The sequence below is a fragment of the Rhododendron vialii genome, chromosome 4a, assembly GCF_030253575.1.
Source record: "Rhododendron vialii isolate Sample 1 chromosome 4a, ASM3025357v1".
Lineage (NCBI taxonomy): Eukaryota > Viridiplantae > Streptophyta > Magnoliopsida > Ericales > Ericaceae > Rhododendron > Rhododendron vialii.
The window spans coordinates 42,500,232-42,525,547 of record NC_080560.1 but is presented as its reverse complement, the minus strand read 5'-3'; the positions used below and the strand labels follow the sequence as shown (position 1 = coordinate 42,525,547).

The 25,316-nt window shown below is 39.8% G+C and overlaps 1 protein-coding gene across 1 annotated transcript; it reads left to right on the top strand.

Annotated features, from left to right (window-relative positions):
• The first annotated feature begins 19,006 nt into the window (after window positions 1-19,006).
• Window positions 19,007-24,989, top strand: LOC131324587 (protein DEHYDRATION-INDUCED 19 homolog 4). Its single transcript, XM_058356597.1, has 5 exons — window positions 19,007-19,350; window positions 19,441-19,574; window positions 21,576-21,653; window positions 22,178-22,440; window positions 24,690-24,989. The coding sequence occupies exons 1-5, from the start codon at window positions 19,287-19,289 to the stop codon at window positions 24,796-24,798; spliced, it is 648 nt and encodes a 215-aa protein (XP_058212580.1). The 5' UTR covers window positions 19,007-19,286; the 3' UTR covers window positions 24,799-24,989.
• The last annotated feature ends 327 nt before the right edge of the window (window positions 24,990-25,316 follow it).

Genomic DNA, 25,316 nt, shown 5'->3' with positions numbered 1-25,316 from the left:
ACCTCGGGCAGTCGCACCATCATCTTTGACGAGGTCCCCAAACCAAGCTTCGAAAAGCCGTGTGAACAGGTTATGGCCATCACCCTCGGCCCAAGCCAGCTGGATTCTGTGGTTGCTTACCTGAAGAACCAAGTGCTACCGACGAACAAGTGCGAAGCGTACAAAATCCGTTGCCGAGCTGCCAATTTTTTCCTGGGACCGAACGACAATCTCTACCGACGAACTTTCACTGGCCCCGATCTGCGTGTCGTCCACGACGACCTTGTGCCAGCCGTTCTGGAGGAACTTCATTCGGGTAGCTGTGGGGCTCACTCAGGAGGACGGTCCCTTGCACAGCGTGCCCTGACACAGGGCTATTGGTGGCCGAAGATGGTCAAACAATCCGAAGAATACGTGAAGCTCTGTGTTCGGTGTCAAAAGCAAGCATCTCTCATCCACCAGCCTGCATTCCCCCTTAAAATGATCACCAGTCCGTGGCCGTTCGCGGTTTGGGCCTTTGACATAGTTGGCAAGATACCGAAGGCGCCAGGAGGATTTGAGTGCATGCTCACTGCCACAGATTTGTTCACCAAGTGGGTAGAAACTTCCCCCATGATCAAGACCATCGCCGGGGACGTGGAACGCTTTATTTGGAAGCACATCATCTCCAGGTTCGGCGTACCGTACGCCATCCTTTATGATAATGGCTCCCAATTTGTTGCCTCCGCCCTCAAAGCTTTTTATGCGAAGCGCCACATCACCATCCAAAATTCCTCGGTGGCATATCCTCAAGGTAATGGACAAGCCGAAACATCGAACAAGACAATCACTCGGGGGCTAAAGCGCCGTCTGGATCGGAAGCTCGATAAGTGGGTGGAAGAGCTTCCACACGTCTTGTGGGCCTATCGAACAACACCTCGGCGGTCCACCGGTCGTACTCCGTTTGCTATGGCCTACGGTATGGAGGTTGTCCTCCCTTTATCTACTATGATCCCTACAGCCCGGACGAAGAGTTTTAACCCTGTAGATAACAATGCTCTTGTGGGTGCCGAGTTAGATTTAGCCGAAGAACTACGTGACAATGCTAACCTTCGGCACGCCGCGTACCAGCAAGAAGTTGCAAGGGGCTACAACCGCAATGTTCGTGCTCGACCATTCAACGTCGGGGACTTAGTCCTTCGGATGGTTACCGAAGCGTCAAAGTTGACCAAACTAAAAGACCCCTATGAAGGACCTTACCGAGTGGTTGAGAAGATCGGGCATGGAGTCTACAAGCTTGCTGAGATGGATGGCACGCGAATCGCTAATCCATGGAATGCCCAAAAGCTTAGGAAATTCCATGGCTAGTATTGGCATCTTTTGTATTTACATTTTTGTTCGGCCCATACGCTTTTGAGCGTCATGCACTTAATATAAATTCGTCCAGTATTCTACTTTATTTTTACACATGGGGTCTTTTATCTAGCTCCGGTAACTTGTTTGTTCGGGTGAAATTCTCGAAGCCCATGATAATTTGTTTGTTCGGGTGAAACTCTCGAAGCCATTTGTTTGTTCGGGTGAAATTCTCGAAACCCATGATCACTTTTTCGGCTCAGTTTTTCCATTCTACTGCCTTATTCTATTCCTCCAGTAATACAATAGGGCAGGGGGCTACTATATGGGTAAACCTGAGTTCATCTCTTAGTGACTTCAAAATCACATAAACAGTCCTTCCGAATGAAAAGACTTCGAAAATTTTTGAGTTGTGATGTATCTACCGAATAAAAAGACTTGGCAAATATTTATATACTTGGAAACAACATCCATACCGAACGACTAGACGATTGTCATTCAAAAAGAAATTTTCTAACATGTTCTAGTTACATCCAATGGTTGGCAGGGTTCCCACTGTTCGGATCCAACCATATTCAAAAATATTAAACAAAAAAAAAAAAAAAAACTAAACGAGAACAAATTTAATCTGCTGCAGCGTCGGCAGGGGCTGGTAGGGTTGGAGCGTCGGCAGGGGTAGGTAGGGTGGTCGAGTCAGCAGCGTCAGCTGTTGTCTCCTCTGCTGCAACTTCGGCAAGGGCGAAGGGTGGTATTTCCACCAGACTCCTCCTCTCGTCGTCAGCCTCAACGCCTGCGTCGTCAAGACCCCTATTGTAGCTGAGCATAAAGCTCTCTTTGTGCTGGCCCTCCTTGATCTCATCCTGCACTTCAAGGATTTGATCGGCCACATCTTCTTCGGCCTGGGCATATCCTTTCTCGTACTGCCCCAGCATCTCTTTCTCCATCTCCTTCTTCATTTCTTCTCTCCCCAAGGCTCTCCCTTCAGCCAGCCCCTCGTCTTTGCCCTCAGCCCTGGTTTGTTCGGCAGACTCCTGCAGGCCCTTGATTAGATCATTCTGATTGGCAACCTGAACTTCCAGGCTTTGCCTTACGAGCTCGGATTGCTCCAAGCCCTTCTTGTAATCCTCGGCCAGGGCCTTGTTGTACTCCACCGACTGCTTCATCAGTTTTGACTTCTTATCATGCTCGGTGAGATGAAGTTGGGCACTCATTATGAACTGGGTGGCCTGTAAACAAAGCAAAATGAAAGTCATTCCGACGAAATAAGGCATGTGCAAAAAAAGAAAAAAAAAATCATTGCAAGTATGAAAGAATTTACTTACCCTTCCAACGTGATAGTAGTATTCATTCAGGGCTGCCTTCAGAGAAGGGGGACTCTGTACATCCTTCGGCAAAGCTAGCCCCGAGTGGAGAGTGAAAGCCCGAGAGGGGTCCTCCCTCAGGCTGTCCGATTTGAGAACCTGTTTCTTGCCAGGTGTGATGAAGTTTGGCACCCATGGGGTGTCAAGGTCTAAGGCAGGCACCCTCCGTTCTCCTTCTGCCGAGGCTTCCTTCGGTTGCTCCACTTCGTGGCCCTTTCCCTTCGAAGCCGCCCTTGTCTTCTTGCTCGCGGGTGGTTCCTTCAGAGAAAGAGGGGCGCTCAGTGGTCATTTTTTGGAGGGTGGGGGAGGTGGGACTTTCTTGCTCGGCGCTGAGCCCGAAGCGGCTGCGGCTCCAGCCTTCAGTAGTTGGGCCTTCTCCCTCTCTTTTTCCTCCAGCTTCTTCTGGAGAACTTCCTTGATATTTCTCGGAGGCATAACTTCTTGTTCAAAGAAAGATTCTTCTTCGGTCGGAAGTCGGATTGACCCTCGGAGGGGTTTGTCGACGCTCGGTTGGAGCTCTTGTGGGATGTCCTCGGACTGCTCAGGCTCGTCAGTTACCTTTCGTCGGATCCGACCGCCGTATGTAGCTTTATATTTGAGGATTGTTGGGGCGTCTCTCTCCTCCGCTGGGATAGTGAGCAGGGAGTCGGCAAGACCGCAACCTTTGGCCGCCCTTAACAGTACCTTGTTAAGCTTGGTGGTATCTGTCGAAGAAAATCATGAAATCGTCAGTTAAAATTGACAAGTGAAATCAGAGCGACAGAAAGAATAAACATTTGAAATAACGGACAAATGCTCTTACTCGGCGTTCCCCTTCGTGTGGCTATTTCAAATTGGCCATGCTCTTGTTCGGGGAACTGAAAATTTCCCCGAACCTCGACGTAATCGGAGGCCCACTTCTCCGAGTCGTACATGCCCTCGGGAATGATCTTTTGCATCTTCCTCCGGGAGCAGAGGTAGTACCGAGAGTACCGAACGTTTCTCGACACCATATAATTTTCAAAAAAGTGAAATGCTTCTAGTCGGAACATCTTCATTTCGGCAAGGACGATTACCGAGTGAATGATGCGGTAGGAGTTGACGCTCAGTTGGCACGGAGTGAGATTGAAACGGTGAAGTATCTCTCTCAAAACTCTATGCATCGGGAACCGAAAGCCCCCTTCTGTGATTGCCATCAAGGGGACGGTGACGTGTTCATCACTGTATCTTATTCGGTTCCCTCAAACGGGTGTAATGATAACGTCGTTGGGGCTGTCATAAATGGCTCGGAAGATGTCCAGGCTCTTCTTATCTTGGAAGCATTCCAAGTAAGGGCAGGGGTCCTTCCCCGTTCGGTCAAGAATCACATCGGGATCCATTGGGACGATCTTCCTCTTTGCCTTCGGCGGATGCGATGAGGATTCCCCGACAAATCCTGCTCCTTCACTCGCTCGGCTTGACGAAACGAGGGGAGTCCCTGGTCCCGACTCGGCTTCGTCAGCTCCTTCGGCCTCTTTTTCCTCTTTTACTTCGTCATGAGGACTTTCGGATGACGACTCGCCTATATCTATAATATCGGGGTCCGGCCCCACTGTTCGGAGAGGAGCCACCATGGCGGGGTAGTCGATTCCTTCTACACCCTCGGGGATCCTTCCACTTGACCCCGTTCGGTAGTTCCGGGCGAAATCTCTTATAGCTTCGGCTAACCCTGGTTCGGATCTACCAAAATCCGAATCTTCGGAATCCACCGACCGATAAGATTCGCCCGAAGAAGTTGACTTTGCAGACTCCATACCTAGAAACAAATAAATGCATGGGATAAGACCGTTAGCGATTTGCATGGTCAGGAATCTAAGTGCCTACGTTCGGTGTTCTGTGTCGTTAGGGGAGATCCCAACTCTGCTCGGTTATTTCCCGAGCGATATCCCTTCGGAATAAATTCCGAAGGAAGGACTTATACCGCTCAGGGAAACGATGGGGAACCCTACGCGTTTCCAATGGGGAAGCAGAGATTGAGAAGCTTAACAAGGCTTGTAAAGCTTCTTAAAGACTGCCCCTTTGGAAAAACCTCACCTCTGAAGGTGTTCGCGTGTTCGGAAGAACACGATTTGAAGGTGTTCACATGTTCGGAAGAACACATGAACACCTGGGTTATCAGGCGGTCGTTTCAGTCCAAACGAAAAAGAAAAAGCCAACAAAAGGGGCAAAAGCACTCAAAAAACACACAAATCATATCAACGGATGAAAGAACTCGAGAAATACCTGAGAAATCAAGAGAAATCTGTGATCAAAAACCTTCAAATATGCAGATTTCTGGCGATTTCAGTCTGGAATGGTGCTTGAACAGTAAAACGATCGAGAGTCAGAGAGAGAGTAACCTTCTCTCTCCTTCCCTCTCCCCTTTTATACCGGGTGTGGAATTCAAAGCGGTCTCTAACCCTGGCCGTTGGATTTGGGCGGGAGACTGATGTGCCGCTCGATGAAGGACGCGTGGCAGGTGTGAAACGTGCCGTACCACTACCCAATGAAATCGTGACACTTGGCATCGATTCAAATCGACGGTTACAGAAACATTTAATGAAAGCTGCGCACTCATATCGAAGCGTTCCAAACATTTCTGTCCGTTCAACTTCAACGGTTCGTCCAGTCGATCGTTCTTCGGATTTATGTCTACGTTCGGCCAGATTCTTATTCAACTCCTCCTTCCATTTCCGAGCAAGAAAAGAAGGAGTTGAGGGGCTATTGTAGAGGGCCGAAATATCCGAAGGGTCACAAGGTCCAGAAAGGGGGAGTGAGGGTTCACACGCTGTTTGATCTGTCATCTAAGCTACCTCAGTTCACTGGTAAATAAGTTTGGGCTTCGGCCAAACTTGCCAATAGTTATCCGAAAGATAGAAGGAACCATGAGTACTTCACCGAACGATTATAAGTTGTATCCGAACATACGACACATGAGTTCGCTCGGGGTCTCATCAAGCGCACAGATACGAACTTCCGTTTGTTCGGCTAGGGTTTTCTTTGGTCGGGATATCCTACACTCGGATAATTCGTATGGCGGAAGTGGGTCCCGTCGAGCTTAGACGATTGTGGAACCTTCCATAAATATCTACTGATAAATAAGCTGTCTTCTCTGACATTCGAAGTGACATCTCTGAATGATGTGACCTTTCTGACATCAACCCATGTGGCTCTCAAAGACTAGGGAAGTGGTGTTCATTAAATGGCCCTGCTAGAAGGCGCCAACCGAGCAGAACGTGACACGTGGAAAGTATGACCAACTTGCTCAGCACTCCATCTCTTTGCCTATAAATAGAAGAGCAACACCACTAAGAAAAGGACCCTCTCTGAACTAAAAAAAGCAACAGCATTTTTCTCTCTTCTAAGATATTCTCTCATTAAACTTCTTCTTCTCTTCTCCACCTACTGACTAGTTCGTCGGAGCTTCTTTCCGGGGGAACAACCCCCTTCGGTTCTGCAGGTACATCAAGATCGACGCCATCTCACGTGCGAACAGCTACGCAAGAAGGATCACGAAGAAATCACGCCCCCACAGTATTCTCCTTTGGTGGCAACGAAGTTTTACCTGAAATTATGAACATTTCAATATCTGGAGTTCTGAGCCGATGGTGGTGAAAGACGAGGGTAATGGTAATGATCACAAAGTAGGCCTAATAAACTAGTCGAACAAGTCGAGCAGTGAATTGTTCTGTAAAGTTAAAAACTAGAATATTTTCAAACCTGGCATTTACAAAGTGAGCCAGCCAATCTACCTCACAAGAGAAGGATAAGAAGCCAATAATTGGAGGAAATACAAAGCACCACTCGTGTATGAGATTATTGATTTGTGATTTTTAAAAAGTTGGCAATAAATACCTTTGCAAGCCCACTTGCAATACGTGGCAGCACATTTTTGCTCTGTAACTGGTTCCCTCAGACCACCAGTGCTTCACGGTAGATATATATATATTTTTTACAACGGGATGTATGGGCCACCTCAATTATTTTTGAGGTCTATAATTGCCGATTAGACAAATCTTAAGTGGTAAGATTTGAAATGTTACACCGCCGTGAGAATTTCAATTCAAGGAGAGTCGAATTCAAAGATAATTTTCACTCAGAATAAATTAACTACGCTGTGTGTCTATGTATATATATATATATATAATATGAGATGGTTTTGACTTTGAGCCCTCGCTCAATGCAATAATGAGTATATAAAATTATTTTAGTTTTTCTTTAAATAAATTCTTATCTATGAAGAAACCGGGAGGATTTCAAATGACAATCTAAGATTATTTTAATTTTATCTAGAACAAATTCGATTGATTTTAAATATAATGGAGTCAGTGGCGGACGCATAATTTGTACTTAGCAGGGGCCCGAATTATATGTATTTCTACATAAGTAACAAAAAATTAGAATCCGAATATATTTGCTACTATCTAGTTCTGAAAATGAGACGATATCATGGGTATATATGTAACCGCCATTCAATATTGTACCGACGACCAAATAAATGATTGATAACTTGAAATTTTAGGAGATTATAGAAACTTTATGAACTTGTTTTTTTCCTCGAGAGAATTGCAGGGTCTATCCTATAGAACTTTTCCATATTAACCTCAGACACCAGTATAATTGATGGAGTATTTGGAGTTGTGCAGGGGCCCGGGCACTCCCCTGTGTCTACTCTTGAATGGACTCGTACATAAATCATATTAAAAATACTTAAATTATATAGGAAATTAAAGGTTAAACTCGGAGTGAAGCTGGGACGCTGACCCTAAGTCACATAATATGTGTGAGCGTGAAAACGTCATTCAAAAACCTCCCAAACATTTAAAATTAGTGAGTGCAAGAATTGTGAGAGCAATGATTTGACAGCGGGCCGGAGCGAAGACAATTTAGAAGAATTATGTGACTAAAGAGCGCTGATCCCAATTTATCTCCGCCTGTGATAAGAAAAAGAAGAAGTATATATGGTCACAAAAGGTGAAAAAACAAAGGTTAATTCCCGTGACAAACCCTAAGCTAGAAAACAGGAATTGGAATAGTTTCTTCTGTTATTCTATCAGAATATATTGAAGAATCGGTCAAATATCTTCTTTTTTTGTTTTTCCCCCCCATCTTTATAGTGAAAACTCGTGCAATTTGTAGATCAGAAAATAGGGTATTTCCATTGGAATAGTTTTTTTTTTTGTATTTATTCACACTGACTTAAAGATCTCAATTAGTTCTTTAAATTGAAGCTAAAAAATTGTAAATGATGCAAGAAAATACTTTATTTATTGATCCAAAAATTGCATGACTTTTTCTAAGAGTACTAAAACTTTGGGACGAATAGAGTACGTATTTTGCTAACTATACACCATAATATATATTGAGTACTTCGTTCACCGTCGTTGATAACCCTCGTCTTAGGTTTTCTTCACGTTGATTTCATGTAATTTATATTGAGTAGTTTGTCCAGCGCCATTGATAACCCTCGCCTTAGGTTTTCTTCATGTTGCTTAGGTTGATCGCAATTCTTTTTGGGTGCCCCTTCCTGTTGTATAGTTTAGGTTTCTTTTTGAATTTCGAGTTTAGGTATTTTGTATCAAGTTGATTTCTTGCCAACTTGACTCTTTTCCCTTCCGGGTCTTGGGTGGCTTGCTTTGTGCTGATTCATCTTTGATCCCTTCAATCTTTTTTTATTCATTCGAAAGATTAATAAAACCTTTTTTGTTGTTAAAAAAAAAAGAAGGGTTTTCTTCAGGTTGCTTTCAAGAAAATTAAATAATGTTCACAGACTTGGCCTGAGAAATTATAGAAATTAACATAGACGTTGTTTTGCATGGTCTACGTAATTAGGGAGTATTCTATAGAAAATTAAAATTTGTTTAGAGTTGACTCCCGAGAGGGAGAAAATTTTAAGGAAGATGAGACAAGGACTGCTAGCTGATGATAGTAATTTCTGCAGCGCTCATTTGTGGATTAATGACATCCGGTCAACATGAACTTCTGGCATGATCACAACATCCGGGTTAGTTGTGTAGCTGGTCCGCGTTTGGCTTGTGATTTGCAAGGTTCTGGAGTCAAAATTTGAAAATCTAGGCCTCCTATTAATTGGTTATTGTATTCTTTACTCTGAACGATAACCATCTATTGATATATTGAGCCTTTTCTATTAATGAAACTTTCTACCATTTTGTAAATTAAAAAATATATATACGGGCTCCATTTGTTTCGATGGAAAAATATTTTACAATCATGTAAAATATTTTTTCAGAAAACAAACTTCAAAATATTTTCAAAAGTCAACAAAATAGTGTAGAGAGATAGAGGGGGGTTTAAAACGATAGAGAGATATGAGAATATTGGAATTGAATGTGGGTCTTGTGGGTCAGGACTATGATCGAGGAAACTGAGCAGTGAGAAATGTAATAGTAGGCAGCGGGTTCATTTCGGAAGATAACTTACGGAAGATTTAAGAGTAAGTCATTTTCATCCAATTGATGGAAATTGTTTTACATGTGAAATGTTTTTCTAATTTTTTACACAACCAAACACCGAAAAATACGTAAAATATTTTACCGGAAAATATTTTACGCCCAAACAAACGGAGCCTAAAAACAAACGAACGTACTGTTTTGATCATATAAGTGGACCCGAAAAAGGCACCCCAAATATACTTTTTTTTTTTTTTTGGGAGGGGGGGGGGTCAAAATGGTAAATATATAGTTTCATTGATTGAAAACAGAAGCACATACAGACACCTAGATTCCTACTATCTCTCGTAAGCATTGAATGGGGGCACCCCATTAGCACTTATACGTACGCACAAAAAAAAAACACTCCCACTGATCACTCACATACTTGAGACCTTAAGTATCCCCAATAATTACGTCAATCACTGATGGCAAGCTAGTCCACCGATCTGATTCATCATCGGAGCACTCCTACAACCGTCTTGCTTTTTGAAAGGATCATCATCACCATCATTGTCGGAACTTGAAAGACACCTTGATGATGAAAGAGAAGCCGAGAAAAAGAAAGAAAGAGGGAAAAACACAAAGAAACTCTTAAATCTGAGATCAAGAAATAAAATCCTCACTAGAAAGAAGAAATAATTAAAGGCGAGAAAAGCGACAATCACTTAAGCAGAACGAAAACACCCATCAAAGTTAAGGCCCTCTCGCCACTGTATTAGGGTTATAAAAATCCTAGGGGAGGGAGAAGAGAGAGAAGGCGGCTACAATGTACAAATTTGGACGGACTGATATATTTGTGTTTTCAAAAAAAATACAAAACATATTTTGTATTAATAATAAAACAAATTTGGACGGACTAATTTCTAAAAGAGAATTGGAGAGGATGAAGAGGAGTTAACTCCTGGTGAATGATACTGTGATGAGTTGATGACGTGGCATCAAGATATCTCAAGATTATTGTCATCAATAAAACACCCAACTTGTCACGTAAACACCAAAAACTGCATAATTAAAGGTGAATTGTACCATGATGACCATAAATATCACAAGTTTTTCTTTATGATTCAATATCCGAGCTAATTTGCGCGCACTTCGAATAATTTCGGAACCCTGGAGCTACGACCAGGCGTATCTCCAGTGGCTTCAAGATTTAGAATATTGCTTAGCCTCTATGAAATTCGAACACGGAACTTCACGGAAGACAATCACTTATTAGCTTTCTTGTGTGTCCATTTGGCCAAATCGGGTTTAAGAGTAGCTCATTTAATTTTTAAAAATCGTTCGAAGAAAGTCTCTCATGCATAATTGAGCTTGAAGAATTTTAAAACCCTACTATTATATAGTATATTCTCTCCCAGGACCTTTTCTCTCTTCCAATGACTTTACGCAAAGTTGGAGCCTTCCAAAAACTGCTCACCTCAGCTAGCTTCAGAGCCCCACAAAAGCTGCAAACTCAAAGTATTCATTTTTTTAATTACCATAAAGTATACCTAACTTATTAATGTTAAATTTTTTTTTTAACCTTTGCCTCAATTAACTTAAGAATTTTAGAAGTAATATTTAAAGCGGTCTTGTTATTGTCAGCTTACTGGGCTGACGATAAGCACACTAGAAGACAAGAAAAACACGTATTTCTGTGTACTTTTTATACCATTTAATACACATTCACATACTCATTATTGTCAGCTCACTGGACTGATTTTAAAATTTTTCTATTTAAAGTTACACGGCAATGAATATTAGAATTATTTTATTGTGTGGGAGCTGGGTTTAGCTTTTTATGGAGAGTGGATAGACAAGAGTGGCCAATGGTTTCACGCCGGAGTTTTTAATTTAGGAAACGTTTTCTCCTCAGTATTTTTTTCGGACGGCTGCTAAAGTTATCTCACAAGTATGAATTTTATATTAAAAAAAATCTCTTTAATTAGATTGTGAGAAAATTATTAAATTGTTTGAAACGGCTAATTAATGAAGAGAATATTTAAACCATTTGTAAACTAGTTTCCATTGACGGTGAGTTTTGGGTGATGAGATGAGCTGAGCCACTATTGGTGCCATCCCCTATAGATTTCATTCGAGGGAGGATGCAAAAAAATCCTTTTAGATTTTGCGTAGCTGAAAAAAATTACTCGTATTATATTAGTATCATCTCGACGAGCAGAAAGCCGCATGCATAAATTGTCACAATCGTATGTATGTATTTTCATCCGCGAGTGACGTTTTTGAAATTGAAACTACCTTTTGGTGTTACAAGAAGTTAGGAGACGTGTATTCCCTCGTTCTATAATACGAAAAGTCCTGTAATTTTTTTTTTAACAAACGATATACTTTTGTGAATAGCTTATAAGATTTGAAATTATATTAATCTAAATATCTCAACTAGTTTTTTAAGTGTAAAATTACTTTACAAGTTATGCACAAAAAATTTGTTCAGAGTTAAACTAATGAGCCAAAAAAGTTGAGCTCGAGTTTTAACGAACCGAGCTTAGTCATTTACTAAATGAGTCTTTTCAATCGAGCCAAGTTTTTGTCGAACGAACCGAGTACTCGACTCGTTTACTAAACGAGCCAAGCAGAGTCAATCGTTAATGAGCCGGGTCGAACTCATGAGTTGTTTGGTTTGTTTACAACCTTAGTTCCAAGGTTGTGTTTCTTCCCATTCAAAAAGTGTATCGGATGACTCGAATGTGCTGAGCGGACACCACGTGGTATTCGCTCGGGACTGAAAAAATTCTTCCCTCGGAGGCCACATAAAAAAACTGCAAAAAGGCAAAACAGACGTGAAGTGTTGGACGATCTCAAGAAATTACGAGTAGCATTGGGAGGGACACGTGGGTGTTGTCCTTTAATGCGACGGTGGGCCCTCCGCCGGATCTGCTCCAACTAAACCCAATATCTTACTCATGCTAAGTGGGCCAACGCGGAATTGAACTGGGCTGGGCCCCCCACACCCGTCCCTTCCTTCTTCCATAGCTTCTATTGTGGGCCCCCTTCCAGGCAGGCACGTTTCCTTCCAAGTTTTATACTGTGCTGCCAGAGTATGTCCCTATCACTCTTGACTAGGAGGGGTTTACCCGCGTGAGTTGCTTTAGCGGTGGAAACTCGGACTTAGTTGAAAAGGGTACTGTAGCTCACTCCGTCATTGAGGGATTCTGCAGTGTAGCCTGCACTTGCAGGGCTGTAAGGCGGTAATCCAGTCATTCATTTCGGCGATGGACAACTCAAATTTTAATTCGAATAATAGACGACTCAGATCAGTAAGAGTTCGAATTAAATTTGAGCCATTGACGTTAGAATAGACGATCGGATCAATCGTCCTACAGTCCCTCCATTGTTGCATTGCGGGCTGCACTGCAGGATTTCCTATTTTCCAATTTATTGGTCTCAGTTAACATTTTTTGCTCTCCCATAACAATTGTTTCACTTCAAAACTAAACGAACAATATTTTAATGATCAAATTTTTTTCTCTTACCCTTTCCTTCTTAAATTAGTGACACTAAACAAAGTAAGAGAATGATTTGGGAGTAAAACGGGAAAATAAAGTGATAAGACAAGTAATGATTGTTAAGTGTTACTATTAAGAAACGAAAAATGGGGACGGAATGAGTATTTGAGTTTTCATAGCATTTTATTAGGGCCAATTAAACATACTCCTAAAACTACCCACATGCGGTGGAACCTTATCTTTAGTGCCGACAGGTGTGGTGGGTTTCTTACAGATATAATAATGTGGTGTGACGAGACAATATTTTTTTAGCAGGGCGAGGGTAACATTAACATACATGCACTTCCATTTTATTCAACAGAAAGATAATTTCTATTAATGTCCCTATCAATTGTGACTGGGGAGGGTCTGATTAAGGGAGAGTTTAATTGACTTAATTTGCTTATTGTCGTGGGAAAAAGTGTGGCCAACTTATTTAGGTTGGCTTTTTTATACAATATTATAAGGTCTTAGTCATGGTCTGCGTTGAGGGTGACAATCTTAATCCGAACCCATTTACATGTTCGTATCCACCCACTTATAAAAATACTCTATCATAAAATACTCATAAAACTTGTTACTTTTAAATAAGATTTGATCAATTTTGTTGTTGGAAAATATAAGCAAAAGAAAATAAAACATTAAAGCCAAAAAAAACAAGAAAAAAAAATACAGAAACAAAAAGGCACAAAACAAGCGAAGAATATTAATCCAAACTGTTTGCTAAGAGAACTTTTAGGGAACTTAATATTCAGCTCTTGATATTTATACACAAGAGGTATCCTGTGTGATGTACGAAAAGTGTTTATAATACACATTATATTATGTAGAAATAAGTTTTTCGATATTTTTGCGTTGGGGAAATTCGGTTGCAAATAATTAGTATTTACCGTCGCAAAGTATTTGTGACGGGACAAACTCAACGCAAAAAGTGTTTGCCACCCCCAATAGCCACCCTTCAGTTTCAGTTGCAAAAGCTTTTCGCGACGGTAAATACATTATTCGCGAGGGTGAGTCTCTTTTTCGAAAAGATAAGAATTTTTTACGACGAGATGATCCAATAGCAAAAGAAATAATATTATTGTATGCATCAACTTTGCATGTACACCTCTTTGAGACTCTACCCTCATACTAGTTTGTGTAAATATTTGTGGTTATAGAATCATTATTTTAAAAATAGTTGAGTCAATATGTAGCAATGCATAAGCGTGACATAGTTCTTTTCTTGATTTTTGATTTGTTCACGTGAAATATGTACCCCGTTTTCTAAAATTTAACTTAAATATGAAAATTTTGTTTTTAAAAAAATGTCTTTTTTGCACTAAAAATGATTATTTAACAAATACTTGGGTAAAATTAAAAAAAAAATTTACTATTTCGATTTCTCTGGTCGAGACGAATCAATAACCCACAAAAAGTTTGGCACAAAATTAACAAATACGAAAAAAATTCAAATAACGACAAAACTCACAAAATTAAAGCTCCGTTCCGGAAACGGAAAAAAGTCCTTATTTTTTAAGAAGGTAATTTCAAATTCAAAAATTATGGACTTATTGAAATCTAAAAATATGCAATATGGATCTTGTTTAAAAGATCTCATCGAAATCTTTTATACGATGCAAAAAAAATTAAAAATTTATTTTTCATTTATATTATTTTTGAGTTTGAAAATTTGAAATAAACTGCTTATTTTTTAAGAAGGTTTCTGGAACGGAGCCTAAGTTAAGTTCAAAAGAACGTGGCTTAAGTATGTATTGATCTTAAAGTAACTAACAAAACTAATAGTACAGTATTCATTAGTAAACTCAATTACATGGAAGGGGAAGGCAATAAGGCATGCATCCATACATTTGCCACGTGGAATGGACTTTCTGCTCCCCAAAACCCTACCTTCGATCATCCATCAACTTTCTCCAGTAAGAAATATTTGGATTTCAAAAGTTGTGAAGAGATGGACAGATAATGTATCAGTAGGACCCACCAAAGCACGATAAACTCCTCAAGCTCGTTTCATGTGGGACTCATTCAAACACAACAGGCACCTTAAGCACGCCAGTTGTTGGACTCACCACGTCTCCTCACGAGACTAGCCCCACATTACGGTTGGTGTAGGCTTTAATAGAACATGTAAGGACCCGACCCGACCCAACATGTTAACCATTAGCTTAATTATGTACGTGGCCTAAAAAGTTACAACTCAAGTTACAGTAACCGGTGACTCTTACCCTGTACCATACCATGTTTTCATATACTCCAAAACGATGTGGAATTTCACATGTACACTTTATTCTTATCTCTTGGAGCATCTCTAATCCATCATTCATTTATTCTTTCATATCTCTATAGTTTGGTTCTCTAAAATATCCATATCTCTATAAAAAATGTGGAATTGATTTTTTTTTTCTCCAAAATGAAAGATTGGAGGAATAGAACATGGGTTGGAGATGCTCTTATGTACCCAATATTTGTTATGCATGTAAATGTATGTTCTCCCGGATTAAAAAAAAGAGATTAAATTATTTACATTACCGGTTTAAATATTTATTTTCTCCAAGTCAATTACATTGTGTCACGTCACCATGTTCTATTAATTAGAATAACTGTTTTGATGATGCGACGCAATATAATTGATTTGAAAGAAAAAAATATTTACAGGGCCGATTTATGTTATTCTCTAAAAAAAATGTATATATCCGGTGGGCAATAGAAGATCTCCGAAGTCCGACCTCTTTATAAGGTTCGCGCAAATGAACGGTTAGACTTTTTCATCCCCTTCACGTGACATGTACCTATACATGGGGATGGTACGCTCATTGTACTTTTTTTTTATAATCGTATATTCGGGTTATCTTACGCGCACCTCGATTAATTTTGAGATCTTGAAAGTAACGATCGAGCACAATCCCAATGGCCCCAAAGTTTGAGATGGTTGGCCTCCGTAAAATTCGAACATGCGATATCATGATCAGACACTATTATTTTTTCATGTCCACTTTGCCCCAACCCCTTACGTTGGTATGTACAATGTCCTTTCAAAGTACTGTGCATGTGGTTTTTTATCCACCGTCCACACTATGATATTCCAGCAATTATTTGGTTAATTTCTATACTAGCTTTGATCAAGAGAGACTCTTTAGGCCTCTATCATTTGGTGGGTGTTATAGGTGGAAAGAGAACGACAGTGACAGACTGACAGGGAAATTGAAATTGAAATTGAGATTGATATGAGAAGGAATTAGTCGTGAATTACTGTTCCATATTTATATAGTCTGAATTCGCCATATCGGGATTGTTAAATCATGTTTGTTTTGGTTGACAGATGAGGTAATTAATATAATGATGCATTGGTTTATCTCTTAATTTTCTGAATACGATAGCGAAACCCATCCTGGCCTTTGAATTGTCAATCCTCCGTTTGGATCGTCATCCAAGGCCTATTCGGGACTCTTTAAAAAATGTAACGGAAATGATGATGATACAGGACACCGCTCTCATATCGGTCCAAATGCTGCCATCAAACAGGTTCCTAAGACTCTATTTAAGTTACTCCCTCATCTAGATGTTATTTATTTGAAAGCGTCTAGATTGAAAGAAATGCCATTGTGTTTTCATGGTTTCTATCTTCTTGAGGCGGATTTTCTAAGCTCTTTTATTCACCATTGTAATAAGTTAAACCTGTAAGTGTCGTTTGGTTACTTGAAATGAAATGAAATTTTCCAATGTTCAAAACAAATTGGTGCCACGTTATCGATAGTATGCTAGAATTCTATCCCCACCCAAACCAACCCGTCGATAAAGAGCTCCAACATAATTTCCCAATAGGAATTGAAACTACAACCAGGGCGTTTGCGTGCGGTTATGCGCAATCGTTAAGCCAAATGCTCCGATTAATTTGTTATTGTTCCATTTGCATGCCAAGGCTAAAAGACATGCACGTATCTCCCATTGTAAAAAAGGGCTGGGCCAAGTTAGTTGCGGTTACGGGTCTCTGTCCTTACTAGGGCCACAAAAAGATGATACTAGTGGACCACAAATCCCTTGGGCACCCACCACACAAAAACTCCAGCTAAGCCTAATGACGTTTTGATCCTTCCCAGCTGTACGCAACTACACTAGCTGGACTCAGCGGGATCGGGGTCAAAAGTCATAACCCAAGCCCAATGAATGAACATGTTTAGGAGAAGGGAGGTTCCGTAGAAGAGGTTTCAGCGCCGTCCCATCCCACCGATTGTCTCAGTAATCGACGGTCTGGATTTTAAATAAATTATTCGCGTGAATAGTTTATTTAAAATCTGGATCGCCCAAAACACTTTTGAACGAATGAGATTGTTTACCTTCGTGAAAACCTTTTTTACAGAGCCTCCGTAAAAAAATTTTCTCGTTTAGGAAATGGTACTCTGGTCACAAGAAAGCAAAGGGGTGATTCTTGAACCTTTGGAGTTTGTTTGGTTTGGAATTTTGAACTCTCTCTTCGCGCATAGTCTCCATTAATAATTGTTTGGTATCGGACATCAAATACTAGTAGTATTACCCAACTTTCCTTAAACATGTTCTTTCGTTTTTGGTACCTCAGAAAGGGAAACAAACAGAAATTAACTACGGGGTTCGAGCCCCGAATTACAAGAGACACCCTCCCTGCCTGGCCGCGAGAATGTCCAAAACAAAAAGGATACTTAGCATGGCTAGTTATTAATTTCCCATTAGCGTAGAGGAAGAAAATAAGATAAATGAAATTGAATCTGTTGGGTCACCAACATCTCCCAAATATTCTACTCCACCCAGTCGTCGGTCATCTTCTACACAACCAAAACATAAATATGATGTTTTTACCCAATTTTTCACGGCCTACACAACCCACCCGTAGGTCTGTCCAGCTTTTGGCCCGCTAGTCCGTAGATGAACTTGGGCTTAAATTTAACATACATAACCCGGCCCGTTCGACTTGAAAAAGTAAAAAGCCTGCTAGGCCCAGCTTGTGGGTGGACTTGGATAGTGACTTCACGGGCCGGGCCGATTATGACGGGGTCAACAGTAGCAAAAGAGCAAAAGGATACTTACGTGGTAGGGTTTCGGCTGAAGTCGAATCCATGTACTTGGGAAAAGAATACCACAAGATCATTGAACTGAACTGTACGGCAAAATGAAGCCGTACAGCATCTTAGGTCGGTTTTGTTTGGCCCGATGGAAGAGTAGTTTCTTCTTGGAGATTTTTTCGGTCCTAATTAACTTTCTTAATTATTTATCAAGACCCGAAACTTAGCGGTTTTCTCTTTTCAATCTTTTAGATGCTATTAAATCCTTTTGAGGTACTAGAAGTTTGCTTAGTCGTTGACTTTGAGGTTCAGGGACTAATTGAGGTGTGCTAAATAAAATCAATCAACTTCCAAGATAGCTTCCCTAAATTGGCCAAGACATGTGATTATTAAAAAAACTTCTTTATTCAAGATGAAAGCGAGAAAGACCGATTGATACAAAAAAAGAACGTTAAAAACTACGGAATTCCGAAAAAGAAGAGCTTTTAGGGGGCATTTCTGCCAAGTTAAAAATTGTGGACTACTTTTTATAGTATTTTGTAGTCAAGTTGTTTTCACTAAATTATAACTTGAAGATGATATAGTGTAAGAGAAAAAAGGAAAGGTCAAAGGCAGAATGGAGGTGAAAAAGTTGGCCCCATTCTAGAAACTCAAATAAGTAGTATTTATTTTTTAAAAAGGCAATTTAAGTTCAAAAATAATGTATTTATGCAAACAATTTTCTTAGCAATATGGATATTGTTTGATAGATCTCACTAAGATCTTTTAAACAGTGCAAAAAAAATCAAAAATTAATTTCTCATTTATATTATTTTTGAATTTAAAAATGTGAAATAAGCTGTTTATTTTTTAAGAAAGTTTATCGAACGGAATTAGTATAGGAAAAAAAACAACTTTATTTTTACAATAAATTATAAATGTACTGTGAAGAAATATAGTGGAAACGGGGCCCTAGGCCTTCTAAACCAACCGTCTTGTTCAGTTTGGGCCTGCACTTCAAAATAACATAACGGCCCAGCCCATCTCTCCACCAGTCTTGTAGCAGTAGTAGTGGCATTTCCAAAATTAACTCCAACTCCATGACCATGTATACATTGAAAATTTGAAACCCACACTAGAGTCACGTATATCAGCCACGGCTCACGAGGGCTAGCCGGGTTTCGATTGATAGATTTGTTCTTCACACAATGAAAGACGGTTCGACTTTTTGGGTCAAACAGCAAGAAATCATTTTCGGGTGAATTTTCTGAGATGTAACAAGGTGGAGATGATTAGAGCTGAACGTAACATGACCCGAACACTGTAATTGTCGAATGGAAGAAAAAAAAGTCACATATATCACCTGAACCCCCACGTACGTAAAGGTTGGCAGAGACTAGAGAGAGATTCCCTCCTACTCTCTCTCTCTCTCTCTCTCTCTCTCTCTCTCTCGCCTTCCTCGAACTTTCACCCCCCTTCTCTCTCTAGGGCTGAGATCGATACACCTATCTGTACATGTAAAATTCTTCACGTCACATGTGGTCTGTAATGTAATCTAAAGCAAGAACCACTCCACTTTTATTACTCGTACTGCCTCTTAGAAATCACGACATTTCTGCAGAAATCGAATCGAATCGCATCGAATCAAATCGAATCGAATCGGGATTAATGGATTCTGATTCTTGGACTACCACTCGCAGACGATACCACCACCACAACTCCTCTCGATCTGGTCCGTGCTCGCTTTCCGTTTGTTTCTCGAGAAAATCGCCTGGTGATTTGGGGATTTTGTCTTTGGTTTTGATTTTGTGTGTGTGTGCAGATGTGTACGATGAGGTTGATGGGGAGGAAGAGACGAGGCCGGAGTTCATGTGCCCGTTCTGCGCGGAGGATTACGACGTCGTTGGACTGTGTTGTCATATCGATGAGGAGCATGCGGTGGAAGTGAAGAATGGGGTGAGATGGTTTTTGATTGCTTGTTTTTTTGTTTAATTTTGCAGAAAAGTTCAATCTATTCGTTGATATTTTCAATTGCCTTTGTTTTTCTTCTAATTTTGCAGAAAAATTCAATCTTTTCGTCGGTATTTACTTAAGAGTTAAGTGCTGCGTACTTCTCACAAAAAAAAAAAAAAAACCCCTTAAGTGCTGCGTACTACTAGTACTCTTCCCGTAACCATTTTGTTTGCTTCGGACAAAAAGTCGTTCCAGTTTGATCCCATAATAATTTTTCGATTTTTTTTGCACCATCGAAAAGTGCAACTTTTGAACGTGCATTGAAATTAAAAAAAAAAAAAGTATTTCGGAAATAGTTTATTTTTCGAGGTCCAAATAGACGGTCTCCGGAGTGGAAAAAATGGGATAGAGTTTTTTTTTTTTCAAGAGGTTACATGTATTGCTTACTGGAAAATGTGTGAATTTGGTTTTACTGCTTTACATGTGATTACGCGGTGGAAGGGAAGAAAGGTGTGATGATTTTTGTAGTTTTTTTTTTTTTTTTCTTGTTTTGCAGAAAAAGTTCAAACTTTTAGTAGGGATATGTTCGTAAGTGCTGTGGAGTAGTTTTTTTTAAAAACTGATTATGCATTCCTTTTATATGCAATTGTTTGATTTTCTTTTACTGCTTCACTTGTCATTTGTTTTCATTTATGAAAATGGTAACCACGCTAATCAGTGGGCAGTGTTTAACGTGAGCAAGTATATTGGACTTATCTGATAGTATATTGAAGTGTGTGAAATTCATATTGAAGTTCAAAGTTGTTTGGCACTATATGCACCTTAACTTGAGGGCAGTTGTTTGCAAGTCTCTTTTTTTATTCCTCACATGTTAGTTCTTATTCCGTCTATGTTGAAGCATATAGGAACACAAATCTATGAGAAAAAGAATGAAAGAAAGAATATGCTAACAAAAACTTATTCATGTGAATGTTGACAGAAAGAGAATAATGGGTGGATTTTGGAACGTAGTTTGTGGATTCCCTTACCAGACAATTTGAAATGCTTACTTTTCCCTCATTTCCCTATGCATTATCCCTATTATTCAATTGCTTATCTTTCCCTTTTAAGAAAAATTCGAACTGAAGATTGGTAGCATTTTTGGTTGAATGCCCCTAAAAGAACTTACATGTTGGAGAATCACTTACAAAGAGCTATGGGCTTTGTTTGCAATGTATTATGGAATATATTCTTGAATAATTACCATTAAAGATAACATTGCAAAGAGACAGTTAAGAACTTTTGTAATCATTGAAGCTGCCAAAAAGAGCCTTTGCGCGATTGAGTCATGGAAGTTGGCATCTGGTATCATCGTTACTTGGCAGTATTGATAGCATAAGAAATCTTCGGAATCTACGGTTGCTGGTTAGGCCTGTGCATACACGCTTCTATGTGGAATAGCATGTTGCTATATATGGAATGGATGGGCAGTATCATTACAAACAACATAACCAATACTAGTTCCTTGGAAAAATTAGGTAATTGAGGTTACGGAAAATTACTTAGGTGCTGCCCTTTTGTTATTATGAGTTCGATCATTGTCGGCAAGTGGGAAACTTGTAACGCTTGGAGTCTACTGATCAAACTATGGATAAAGTGGACTGGACTCTGGTACGTTGTAGGCTTCACAAAAGATGCTTAGCAAAAACTTTGAAGTGAAATTTAGGGGGAGCGAGTGAGTGAGAGAGAGGAAATTTAGCATGTTCAAAGACACATTTAATTGAGAGCTCAAAGTGCTCTCGGACATGTTGGATCAGCATGTAAGTGTTGTGACTTGTGAGATCCTTCCGGTAGAGTTAGGATCATAATAAATTTTGTTTGATGGATGCTGTTCACCTATCAAGTTGTCTTCTATTTACTTAGAAGTGATTTGTGTCGTTGAGTAAATAGAAGTGATATGTGTTGTTGAGCTAAATAAATTGCCTGTTCCACTATTAATGCAGATTGAATTGTTTATATATGCAGGTATGCCCAATTTGTACAAAAAGAGTGGGAATGGATTTGGTTGGCCATATTACCATGCAACATGGAAGTCTTCTTAAGATATCCTTTTTGTTCATGTTGTCTGAAACCATAATTTAGTTCCATGTATACTGTGTCGCGGGTTTGGTTTGGTATGCAGCTCTTGTACTTGTGGAGCTAGATAAACTTGAAAGGACTGTCTGAGTCTGTATATCATCTAACTTCGAGTTTTTGGTGACAATAGTTCATACTTCATACATCATGAGGTTAATCTTAATGGTATTGAAACCCTGCAGGATTAGAACATGTTTAGACTTTTATTCTATGACAATGGAAAAAAGGGTAGATTACTTACAATTAATTCTTGTTAACCCAAAATTTATTGTATACACAATTGTCCAAATCGTCATGTTTACCTATGATTCTAAACTGTCTAGCTGTCTCGGCATTCTGCATACTCACCTGCATTGCCTTCCAATAATTATTTTCTGACTTGCCCTCCCAGGCTTTCCCCTTATAGTTCCATTTTCAATTTTATTCTGTTGTCTTTTTAGCCTTTGTAAATGGTTCCAGTAAATTTATGCTTTTCCTTGACTAGAAGTTACGTGCAGCGCAAGAGGAGATATCGAAAGTCTGGATCTAATTTGACATTTTCTATGCTGAAGAAAGAATTGCGTGACGGAAATCTGCAATCACTTCTTCGGGCATCTCAGTCCTTGGTTTCCTCTTCCAACGCTGAACCTGATCCATTGTTGTCCTCATTTATGTACAACCGAGCTGTGCTTGATGAGCCTGCAAGTGTAAAACCTCATTTGTCATTGGAAGCAAGCTCGATAAAGGATAGCTCACTTGAGGATTCTTCGGAAAGGTATGAGAATTTCCATTGACTAATTCTGAAGTTCCAAAATTAATAAAGAATTTCCATTGATCAATTGAATAAAATATTGTTCTTGTTTCTCTATGTTTTTGAAGTAGACGAGGACTGAACTTGCATATAAAGAAGTGGTCATGAATAGAAAGAAACCAAATGCAAGTAGAAATCAATATTAAAATTAGTGGTTTGGCTTTTGGTTTTAGTTTGTTGAACTTGTTGTGTGATGAAGGTTCATTATATCTTTCGCGGGAGTGAATAGGACTTTTTTTTAGCATGTTCCTTTGTAGATGTCAAGGGTGGTAGTTGGCGATCCAATACTTGGTTAGTAAACAAACAACATTCATTCTACAACCACAAACATTTACACAAACCCACTTACATTCACATTGGGACCCACACACACTACACCTCTAGTGTGTGTGGGCCCCACCAAAAGATGTGACTGTGTGTGTAAGTGTTTGTGGTTGAATAATAATTGAACAAACACTAATCCCACATGGCAAAATTTTTCTCTATTCTTGCAAGAATTCCCTATAATTAGCCGTGGAGGGAGCTTTGTCTGTTATTTTGCTTTTGATAATAGAAATATAAGATACAGGCATTGTTGCACTTGGTTGAAAGTACTCCAGAGTCTAGACCCACATACCACCTCTATAAAAGGCATGCCTTTTGGGACAGCTTGGTTGGAGATTCCGAGCACTTAATGGAAGGTCATGTGACCACTCAAGGTTACACCACTTCATACTTTCAGGCTCCAGCTTAACTTTTGTGAACCTGTTTTAGACGTTCTCCACTCTTTCACGTGTCACCTCTCATACATTAATGGTTTCTTTGGATGGTGAGACAAGAAAAGATTAGATTTCTGACCAAATCCCTCCAAAGGTGGACTCTTCTCACCATTACTCATACGAACAGGTGAGAGGATTCACATCCAAAGGAGTAATTATTCAGTGGTGGGGCACCGCAACATGGTGCCCTAACATGCTTCTCCGGTCTCCACCACAAATTCATGTGGGGTCCATATACTTTAGACCTGCCCCCCCACCCATGAATTTGTGGTGGGGAAGGGTGTTGGGGCACCACGAGGCGGGGTCCCGAGATCACCTAATAATTATTCCGTCCAAAGGGGTTGTACGCTGATAGGCTTAAGATCTATATTAGAGGCTGCTGGTTGTGAGACACACAGTTATTTCCATTGGATGATTTTCACACTCCTTTTTTTGATAAAGCCACTCCATTTCTTGTCTTTTAATGAAACTTTTGGGTGTCTTTTTTTCGTTAAAGAACAAGAAAAGGAGTGCATTTATCAAAAAAAGGAGTGCGAAAATCATTACTTACATGCTTTTGTTGTTTTCTTCTATTGTTGCTTTTGACATTAGCAGATCATATGTAGTTAATAACTTAACACAGTTTCCCTATCTTGAGCTTTATAAATTACCTTCTACAGGTAATATGGACGTGAAGTACTTTCATTGATCCCCCAAAATATTTGGTGGACGCAATGTACATGGATTGGTTACTAGTATGCCAGACTGTTGGATTCATCTAATTCTTATGTTTTAGGACACATGCACGAATAAAGTTGTTCCTTTTCTTGGTATACTAGTTTCAGTTTCTTGGGTAAATAATGTTTTGTTTACAAGGTGTTATAGAGCATTTTATGCATAATGTACGGGTACCATACATGGGGTTATCTAGTTCTGTTGGTATGGTGGCTTCATGCCAAACTACACATGTTGGACTCATCTCATATCCTTGTCCAAGTGTCGAGCGTCCGACATGGGCGCTTCATACCTTTACAAGAGTCCATGTAACTTTGATTACCTTAAATTGAAGAATGAAGTTAAGTCCACTATCTACATTTCTGCAAATGTATTGTTTGTATTTCAAAACGTTTGATCACCCGTGTTTTCTAATTCAATGTCTTTCTTGACCTGCCAGCTTGCTGCTTAAACTTAACATCTGAATCACGTGGTAGTCCAAAATAAACATTTACTATGAGAGTAGAGCCTGAGGAATTTGACTGAATTGTCTCTGTTTTGGTTTGGTTTTAATAGAGGCATTATCGACTTTTAAAAAGGAAATACGCTGTGTTCTCTTACTTGCCAGTTGCAACATCTTTGTGTTTGTGCGTGGCTGATTGTGGATAAACCATTAGAAAAAGTGCCGGTAGAATCTGATGCCAAATGTATTTGTTTTTGTATACACTTGTAGAATCTGATGCAAGTTTTTTACTGTGACAGAAATATCCAACCACCTCAGATATCGGAAGAGGATCGAGAAGAGAGGGTTAGGAAGTGTGAGTTCGTGCAAGGGCTGCTGCTGTCCACTTTTCTGGATGATAGTTTATAAGTCCGAGGGAGATGAGATTCACTGCTTATGTGCCGAATATATATAAGTATGTATTTCCACTGTAGTTTGATGAGGGAAGAAGAGAAATGCAGTTAGTTGAAGTAGTTAAGGCTGATGAACATTTGTATAAGCTATTGTATGTAAAGCTATCTGCCTACTCGGACATGGAAGAAAGCTATCTTCTTGGCGTATATCTTCTTCTTCTTGTTTTCTCGTCGGTGGTTTTTTGAAGTATTTTAAGCAAATGAAATCAGCTACCATACTCGTGGTAAGATTCATCTCAAGGCAAGGGTTGAGTCATGTAAGTTGATGTGAGTTCAAAACTTGACAACTTCTTTGGGTCAGGCTGCAAGAGAGAAATTTCTTGTGAATCTTCTAGTTCGGGATAAATTGCTTGCATTTGATTGGACTTCCTCCCGACTTCAAATCAAAGGAAGGGGTGTTCATTTTCAACGGAAATGTGACCTATTCAATCCTTGAGTAGCTTGTGAAACTGCCAAGGACTCAGTAGTCGAAGT